This window comes from Panthera tigris, chromosome B4 (assembly GCF_018350195.1).
Source record: "Panthera tigris isolate Pti1 chromosome B4, P.tigris_Pti1_mat1.1, whole genome shotgun sequence".
Taxonomy (NCBI): Eukaryota; Metazoa; Chordata; class Mammalia; order Carnivora; family Felidae; genus Panthera; species Panthera tigris.
In genome coordinates this window covers 41,902,333-41,912,123 of record NC_056666.1, presented here as the reverse complement: position 1 = coordinate 41,912,123, position 9,791 = coordinate 41,902,333, and the positions used below count along the sequence as shown (strand labels likewise).

Below are 9,791 nucleotides of genomic sequence, written 5' to 3'. Positions count from 1 at the left end.
TAAAATTCTCATTATGTAAATCCCCTTAATCTCAATCTGAAGTTACTAACCAACAAAATGGAAAAGAATAGCCCTTAAAATTTCACTGTGATCGCATATCAAAACTGGTAGGGTGGAATGCTCTCTCAGTCCTCCCTTTATAATCCTCTGAAAATGATTCTAATTTTTTCTTTAGGAAAAATTGATTACCCCAAAGAGAAGAAAGCAGGCTTGTCGTATCCAAGTTTTATTTTCCTAAGACCAGCAGGTCCTGGGGACTGTGAAAGAAGGATGAAGTATGTATTCTTCCAGAATGAGACTGCTACAGGCCTCCTTTGCAATCATTCCACGTTTTGTAATCAGTGATAATCATCAGGGCTACTCTGAGGATGGCATAGAGCCTCTGTGTTCCTCAGAGAAACTTACGTCCCATGGCTAGGTATGTGTTAATGGTGTACAGGAAGAACATAATACAAAACATCATGATGACCACGGAGTATGTAGCCAGAATTATAATGGACATCATCTTTTCCTGTGTCCCCAATAGCACACATTCATAGGGCCCATGACACATGGGGGTACTGCACCAAATGGGGGTTTTAATCAGTGGTAGGTGATAGTGAATAAGAATGGCCAAGAAGATCACCTGTATAGACAACTGTATCAGAAAGTAGACAAGATACATTGCCAACAGGGGCTTTTCCCGGGATAAGTCAAAAATTTCATCTTCATTTGCCTTCACGTACTCCGTGTTGCCGTGAGTGTCACCAGGCTTCTTTCCTAAAGATTCCTTCCTAAATATCTTGGTCAGTTTACGCACACTCTGACAGACCAAAAACTCCATCACAAAAAAGATGGTGGAAAAGGCAAAGCCAACCGTATACCAAACTCCTAACACAGGCCTAGTGAAGTGATTCTCGTAGCATTCTGCTAGACAGACTTTGGAGATGTTTCCGTGGCACTGGAAGTCTCGGAACAGACGAAGCCAGGTGATTTGCACCACATACACAACTGAAACGTAAAGAAAAGTAATGCTGAACCAGAGTGACCGCCCTATGTAGAAGTTTGTGGGGTCTTTGCTCATCTTCAGTATGACAGGCGCCATACCCCAAAGTTTAGTAGTCTCAGCCATCTTGGAATCTAGGAAGACAAAAGCAAAGTAGGGAGGAAGAATGACTGTAGTTTTGCCCCTTTTAGCCCAGTTTGCCCGTTTGTGCCATCTCTGCTATTCTCTTATTAGGTGGTCTCTGTGAGGGAACTCAATTGTCTCAGGTGAGAGAACAACTCCGAAGAGAGTTTAGGAGAGGGTTCAAAAAAAAAAAAAAAAATGCCCACTTACTAATATTTCCTGTTCTTTCATTTGCTAACCCCTTCTGATTTTTCCTTGCCCATCTCTCTTCCCAACCCCATTTCATTTCCCAACCTCTTCCCACAGGTTATTAAGTTCTCTATACCACTATCCCTTTTGCTCTCAGCACACACTCTGTGTCGTTTCCTTCTTTTTATAATCTGCGTGCCAACCTGTGTCAGTCAACCCACTCTGATCAACAGTATAGTTCCAACTGTCATAGAACCCCCACAGGTGTCTGAATATGAGTGCTGAAAGGTAAGTCTTCAGCGCTTCTCCCTGAGATGTACCTATCTGATAGATTAACTGAATTGACTAGTGTCAGTTGAGGTCAACTTTCCCGTTACCAGTTTCAAAATCTGCTTCTGATTAACCAGTCGAGATGCAGGGATTGCCTTTTACTGAGGGAGCGTGTAAATTTCTTACTTGCGCTATATTCGGCTGCTCATCACTTTGAGCGGACTCTGAGCACCAAACACAGTCCTGAGCATAGAAAAACGAATGAGGTAGTTCTTGCCTTTAATTACTTATCTGATTTGCATTTCCTTGGTGATTAGTGATATGAAGCAGATGCTTCAATAACAAAACAGAAATTAAAAAGAATTACAGATCTGATGGTGTGAGGAGCGCTTTTCCTCCAATAAGTTTATTGTGACCTCTGTGCTTTCTGTAATTCGCTATCCCTCCTATGAACTGGAAAGAGATTTTCAGAGCAAATTCTTACAGTTACTGGAAAGTCAAGCCATGCTTGAAAACGCCATGCTTAATCCTTGCCCTGGGACTCTCTGAAAAAACTCTCACACGGAGAAGGGACAGGCTTGCCTCAACTTTCTCTATGGGGATTTTCTAGGGAGCCTGAAGCCACACCTGATGGATTGGTGGTTCTGGCTGCTGCCCAACTTAGGAGAAGGGGATGTGTTGACTTTAAAATTGGAGGAGGGGTGGGATACATTCAGACAGAAGTATTCCCAGTCTTCTCTCCTAACTTTTTAGGTCTCTTAAAATTATGTTTGTAGTTTCTGGAGTAGATTTTCAGTACACTTTGAAGTAAAATTTTTGAAGGGCAAACATACACAAAAAAGCACGCAAGTCACATTGTTCAGTCCTATGCATTTCACAGAAGGGACGCACTCAAGTGATTGTCATTTAGATCGAGAAAAGAACATACCAACATCCCCAAAGCCCCATTTGTACGCTCATTTAGTTACCATTCTCCATTGTGTAAACAATATCTGAACATCTAACAATATAATTTGTTTGCTCTGGAAATGTATATCAATGAATCATAAATTATGTAATCTTTTGTGCCTGGAATTTTTTGTTTGTTTTATATATTGTTTGTGAGATCCATTTATAATATTGTTGAGTGTAGTTGTGGTTCTTTTCTTCTCTTTGCTATAGTTCCACTGTGTGAATATACCATATTTTATGTATTCATTTAATTTTATTTATTTTTATTTATTTATGTTTTTAATTTATTCATTTTAATGCTGGTGATTTTAAAGTTGGGGCTTTTGCAAATGGTGCTTTTATAACTATTCCATGCATGTATTTTGATATATTAGTTACACCTCCACAGCAGGAGAGATTTCCTCTGCATATTCACCAACACTTTGCATTGTCAGTTGGTTTTCATTTTAGTTTTTTTTTTTGTGATAATTTTTTAATTTATTTTGAGACAGAGAGCATGAGCAGAGGAGGGAGAGACAGAGAGAGAGAGAGAGACAGAGAGAGGGAGAAAGAATCCTAAGCGGACTCCTGTCAGTGCAGAGCTTGATGCGGGGCTCGAACTCACGAACCATGAGATCATGATCCCAGCTGAAGTCACACGCTTAACTGACTGAGCTACCCAGGCGCCCCAGGTGTTTTTCATTTGAGCTATTCTGCTATGTAGCTGTATTCCATATAGATTTAATTTGCATTTCCTCCATGATTAATGAAATTGAGCAATGCTCATTGGCTATTTGAATATTGTGTTTTGTGAAGTACTTGTGCAAGTCTTTTGCCCATTTTTCTTTAATAAGTTGTATGTCTTTTTCTTATTGAACTTAGGAGTCCTTTATGTGTTCTGGATATGAGTCCTTGATAGATATGTGAATTGTAAATATCTTCTCTCACTCTGAGGGATGCCTTTCCATCCTCTTAATAGCATCATTTAATTAACAGAAGTTTTTCATATTAATATTATTGATGTTTTTTCCTAGGTTTATTTCCTTTCAAGTTAGTGATGTGTGTGTCCTATTTAAGTAACAACTTACTCCAATATCATGAAAATGTTGTTTTCTACTGAAAACTTTATTGTTTTAACATTTAAAAAATATCTTGGGGGCACCTGAGTGGCTCAGTCGGTTAAGCATCCAACTTTGGCTCAGGTCACCATCTTACAGTTTGTGAATTTGAGCCCTGCCTTGGGCTCTATGCTGACAGCTCAGAGCCTACAGCTTACTTCGGATTCTGTGTTTCCCTCTCTCTCTGCCTCTCCCCGGCTCATGCTCTGTCTCTCTCTCAAAAATAGGTAAATATTAAAAAAAATTTTTTAAATGTCTTGTACTAAGGTATAATACAGTAAAATTCTCTCCCTTTTAGGTTGTACTTCTGCAAGTGTTTACAAAAGCATATAGTTGTGTAACCACCATGAAAATCAAGAGGCAGAACTGTTTCACTACACCCACTGAGCCACCCAGGTGCTCCTATGGGGTTTTTTAAATTAATGAAATATCCTTTAATGTCTCTTTGAATATCTCACTTTTAGTTATTTTATACACCTTGTACATTTTCTAAAAATGTTTCCTTAGGTATAAGATGTTTCATTTGCTGTGTTTATTGTCTCTCTCTCATAATATTTATTTTCTTCAGACACTTTGCGCTTTTTGGCCCTGCAATAATTTTCCTGTTAAAGTCTTTTGGGCTTCCTAGAATTTCTATTTGTGAATCTGACTTTAGGACATGAATGTTATTACCCTGCCCATTGCCCTTGGATTTCTTCCTGTGCTAAATTTGAAGTATTTTTGGAGCTACAACTCATATGTCTCAATAGTATTATATATGGTATTAAATATGCATTTGGAGGGTTGATATACTCATTTCATATTATTCTGTATGTTATCTCTCTCCAAGAATTGTATACGCAGCTGGTCTATTGAGTTTTCACCTACTGAATTTAAGCACAGTTACAGGTTTTTAGGAAATACTTTCCTTGTCATTCTGAAAGTTTTTATGCAAAAGGAGTTTTTATGCAAATGGAGGTCAGCAACATTTTTCTGCTATATTGGAATCATACAGAAGCTTCCCAGTGATGGGGCACCTGGATGGCTCAGTCAGTTAAGCATCCGACTTTGGCTTAGGTCATGATCACATGGTTCATGGGTTCGAGTCCCATGTCGGGCTCTGTGCTGACAGTTGAGAGACTGGAGCCTGCTTCAGATTCTGTGTGTCTCTCTCTCTGCCCCTCCCTGCTCACACCCTGTGTCTCTCTCCCTCAAAAATAAATTTTTAAAAAATATCAGTAAAAAAAAAAGAAGCTTCTCAATGAAAAACAAGGAGATAATCCCTGCATTTTGGCATGACAGTTTTATATCCTCCTTCTCCCACTGTTGATCACTGCCTCATTTTGGGAATTTGTGTCAATAACAGAAAGTAAGCTACTGTTTCTCTGTGTTCTCATCTCAAACCCTCTCTTTTCCCTTCATTCTACCACATATTTTAAAGTTGTCTCTGGTAAAATAAATAAATAAATAAATAAATAGTCTCTGGTATATTTCTTTATGGTAATCATTAAGTTTCAAAGACCTAGACTGTTTCAATTATAGATGTTTGGTGAAGTTCCTCAATAAACTAATAAGAAGAAACAGAAACCCTGTTTATGGCTTTTTTTTTTTCACTTTCTCAAGAGACAGAGAAAAGTTATAGAAAATTATTAAATTTAGGATTAAGTGATAATAGATCTCTTTTTATAGGAGACTGCAGAAATCATTCCTTTGATGCTATGTAAATGGGATTGTTTCTTAATTTTGTTTTTGGATTTTTTCACCATTAATATAGAGAAATTCAACAGATTTTTAAATTTTTTTTTATTTAGATTCCAGTTAGTTGATGAATGGATAAAGAAGATGTGGTGTATACATATGTATATGTATGTATGCATCTTGGCTTCTCTCTCTCTTTTTTCTCCTTTGCTTATTTGTGTCTTAAATTCCACATGTGAGTAAAATCATATGGTTATTTGTCTTTCTCTGACTGACTTATTTCACTTACTATTATACCCACTAGATTCATCCATGTTGTTGCGAATGGCAAGATTTCATTCTTTTTTTTATGGCTGAGTAACATTCCATTGTATGTATATAACACCTCTTCTTTATCCGTTCATCATTCAATGGGCTTTTGGGCTTTTTCCAGAATTTGGCTATTGTAAATAATGCTGCAATAAACATAGGAGTGCATATACCTTTTGAAATTAGTGTTTTTGTATTCTTTTGGGTAAAGACCCAATAGTGCAATTGCTGGGTCGTAGGGTAGTTCTATTTTTAATTTTTCAAAGAACCTCCATAGTGTTTTCCACAGTGGCTGCACCAGTCTGCATTCCCACCAACAGCGCACAAAGGTTTCCTTTTCTCTATATCCTCACCAACACTTCTTGTTTCTTGTGTTTTTTATTTTGGCCATTCTGACAGGTGTGAGGTGATATCCCATTGTAGCCTTGATTTGTAGTTCCCTGATGATCAGTGATGTTAAGCATCTTTATATGTCTGTTTGCCATCTGTATGTCTGATTTTTGTGTGCTGATTTTGTATCCTGCAACATTACAAATTTTTTTATTAGCTGAAATAGGTGGGTTTTATTTTGGTGTATTCATTAAGATTTTCTACATATAAAATCATGTTATCTGAAAATAGAGGTAGTTTCACTCTTTTGTTTCTGAATTAGATGTCTTTATTTCCTTTTTATTGAGTAATTAATTGTTCTCGCTGGAAATTCTAGTAAAATGCTGAATAGAAAGGGTGAAAGCAGACATCCAAGACATAATCATAAGTATAATCTGTTAATGTAATACCTCCCATACAATGTGCTCTATTACATTGATTTACTTTCTTATTTTGAACCACACTTACATTCCTGGAATAAACACCACTTGGTCATAATGTATAACACTTTTAATATGCTATTAGATTCAATCTGCTAGTGTTTTACAAAGGACTTTTGCATCTATATTCATAAGAGATGTTAGTCTACAGATGGTGTTAATTCTTCTTTAAACGTTTGATAGAATTCACCAATGAAGCCATCTGGTCTTGGCCCTTTTATTTGTTGACAAGTTTTGATTATTGATTAAATCTCTTTACTTGTTATAAATATATTCAAATTTTCTGTTTGTTTTTTAGTCAGCTTTTTTTTTTTGGTTTATGTGTTTCTAGAACTTTGTCTATTTTATCTAGGTTATATAATTTGCTAGAGTACAGTTGTTCATGGCACTCTATTTTAATTAGTTTTATTCCTATCAGGTTATTAGTAATATTCCTATTTTTATTTCCTTTTTTTTAAATGTCTATTTGTTTACTTTGAGAAAGAGAGAGAGAGAGAGCAGGGGAGGGGCAGAGAGAGAGGGAGAGAGAATCCCAAGCAGTCTGCACACTGTCAGCACAGAGCCCAACACGGGGCTTGATGTCATGAATGTGAGATCGTGACTTGAGCTGAAATCAAGAGTTGGACACTTCACCAGCTGAGCCACCCAGTTTCCCCCTTACTTTCCTTTCTAATTTTAGTAATTTGGGTCTTCTCTCTTTTTTTAAGTCTAGCTATAAACATTTAATTTTGTTGATATTCTCAAGGAAACAAATTTTTGTTTCATTAATTTTATTGTTTTTCTTTGTAAAAACCATTTTATTGAGGTCTAACTGATGTACAAAAAGTTGTACATATTTAGTGTATACAACTCAATGAGTTGGAGATAAGTCCATGTCCATAAAAACACCACACCATATACCCATAAAATCACTACAACCTATGCTATAAATCTATCCATTCCCTCCAAAAGTTTTTCTTCATCCTCTTTTATTTCTTGTGATAAGGACACTTAACATCTTCCCTTAACACAATATTATTTACTATAGGATTTTCTTTATTTAAGGCTGAATAATATTATACTGTATGAATATACTACATTTTCTTTATCCATTCATTTGTCAGTGGATATTTAGGTTGCTTCATTTCCTTTGGGTATATTTCCAGAAGTGAGATTAATGGATCATATTTTTAATTAAAAAAAAGTTTATCGATTTATTTTGAGAGGAGGGAGGTACAGAGAGAAGGAACGAGGGAGAAAATCCCAAGCAGGCCTGCGCTGACCTGGGGCTTGATCTCACAAACCATAAGATCATGACCTGAGCTGAAACCAAGAGTCAGACGCCTAACCGACTTTACATTGTTTTTCATAGTGGCCACATCAATTTATATTCCTACCAACAGTGTACAATGTGCCCTCTCCTCCATATCAACACTTTTCATCTTTTGTTTTTTGATAATAGCCACTCTACAGGTATGAAGTGATCATTATGGTTTTCATTTACATTTTTCTGATGATAGGTAATGTTGAGAACCTTTTCATATACCTCTCAGCCACTTGTATGGGTTTTTTTTGAAAATGTTTATTCAATTCCTTTGCTTATAAGAAATCTCTTGAGTTATAAGAGCTGTCTCTCTATTTTACACATACAACTCTATCGGATATATGCCTTGTAAATATTTTCTCCCATTCTGTCGGTTGCCTTTTCATTTTGTGCAGAAGCTTTTTAGTTCAATGTAATCCCACTTGTCCATTTTTTATTTTGTTCTCTATGGTTTTGGTCATATTGCCAAGGCCAAAGTCAAGATTTTTTTCTCTGCTTTCTTTCAGAAGTTTTTATGGTTTAGGTCTTACCCTTAAATTTTTAATCCATTTTGAGTTAATTGTTGAAAGTGGTGTAAAATAGGGTTCAATCTCATTCTTTTGCACATGGATGTCTAGTTTTCCCAACACCATTAGTTGAAGAGTTTTCCATGTGTATTCTTGGCATCCTTGTCAAAGATCAGTTGACTGTAAATGTGTTGATTCATTTCTGTGCTCTTTACTCTGTTCTATTGCTCTGTGTGTCTATTTTTCAGTATCATACTGTTTTGATTACTGTAGCTTTGTAACATATTTTGAAATCAGAGAGAATGAGGCCCTCAGCTTTGTTCTTCTTTCTCAATATGGTATGGCTACTTGGAGTCTTTTTGGTCCTAAATGAATTTTAAGATTCTGTTGTCATTTCTGTAAAAGTTGTCATTGGAATTTTGATAGACATTGTATTGAATCTATAGATGACTTTGGGTACTAGAGACATTTTAACAATGCTAATCTTCCAATTCATGAACACAGGATGTCTTTTCATTTATTTGTGACTACTGAAATTGTTTCATCAAAGTTTTATAATTTTAGGTGTATATGTCTTTCACCACCACTGTTGAGTTTATTCCTAAGCATTTTAGTCTATTTGGTGTTAATGTAAATTGAATTATTTTTAAATTTCTTTCTAGAAAGTTCATTGTTAGTAAATAAAAAACTCTACTGACTTTTTAATGTTGGTTTTGTCTCTGCAACTTTCCTGAATTTGTTTATTCATTCTAACAAGTTTTTTTGTGAAGTCTTTAAGATTTTCTATATATAACATTATGTCTTCTGCAAACAGGTAATTTTACTTCTTCCTTTATGATTTCTATGTGTTTTCTTTCTTTATTCTTCTTTTTTTCCTAATTGCTCTGACTAGGACTACAGTACTTTGTTGAATAGAAGTGGTGAAAATGAGAGGCATTTGGGTGGCTCAGTCAGTTAAGTGTCCAACTTTGGCTCAGGTCATGACCTCACTGCTCATGAATTCAAGCCCCACATTGGACTCTATGCTGACAGCTCAGCACGGAACCTGGAGCCTGCTTCAGATTCTGTGTCTCCCTCTCTCTCTGCCCCTCCCCTGCTCATGCTCTGTCTCTCTCACTCTCTTAAAATAAATAAACATTTGGGGCGCCTGGGTGGCTCATTCGGTTAAGCGTCCGACTTCGGCTCAGGTCATGATCTCACAGTCTGTGAGTTCGAGCCCTGCATCAGGCTCTGTGTTGACAGCTCAGAGCCTGGAGCCTGTTTCAGATTCTGTGTCTCCCTCTCTCTCTGCCCCTCCCCTGCTCATGCTCTGCCTCTCTCTCTCTCTCAAAAATAAATAAAAACATTAAAAAATAAATAAATAAACATTTAAAAACAAATAAATAAATACAAAACTTCAAGGTGCAGTTTACATGTTATAGCTTCATAAATTCATGATTATAATTTACTTGTTTGGCGTAGTCTTTTATAACATATGTTAAGCATTTTGTATATTCATTCATATATATACATTCATTTGTATATTCATTCTGTCAACAAACACTTGTTTGCCATCTTCTATTGCTAGATACT

General features: G+C 36.2%; 1 protein-coding gene across 4 annotated transcripts; it reads right to left on the bottom strand.

The window, feature by feature from the left end:
- Positions 1-210: 210 nt before the first annotated feature.
- Positions 211-1,522, bottom strand: LOC102970258. Of its 4 annotated transcripts, none has more exons than XM_042993755.1 (3): positions 1,434-1,522; positions 1,087-1,119; positions 211-990 (listed from the first exon to the last, which is right to left on the bottom strand). In XM_042993755.1, the coding sequence occupies exons 2-3, from the start codon at positions 1,109-1,111 to the stop codon at positions 392-394; spliced, it is 624 nt and encodes a 207-aa protein (XP_042849689.1). In that variant the 5' UTR covers positions 1,112-1,119; positions 1,434-1,522; the 3' UTR covers positions 211-391. The 4 variants fall into 4 exon arrangements, with proteins under 4 accessions (XP_042849689.1, XP_042849688.1, XP_007089631.1 ...); XM_042993754.1 differs by lacking the exon at positions 1,434-1,522 and adding an exon at positions 1,319-1,426; XM_007089569.2 differs by having other exon boundaries at positions 211-1,119.
- Positions 1,523-9,791: the final 8,269 nt, after the last annotated feature.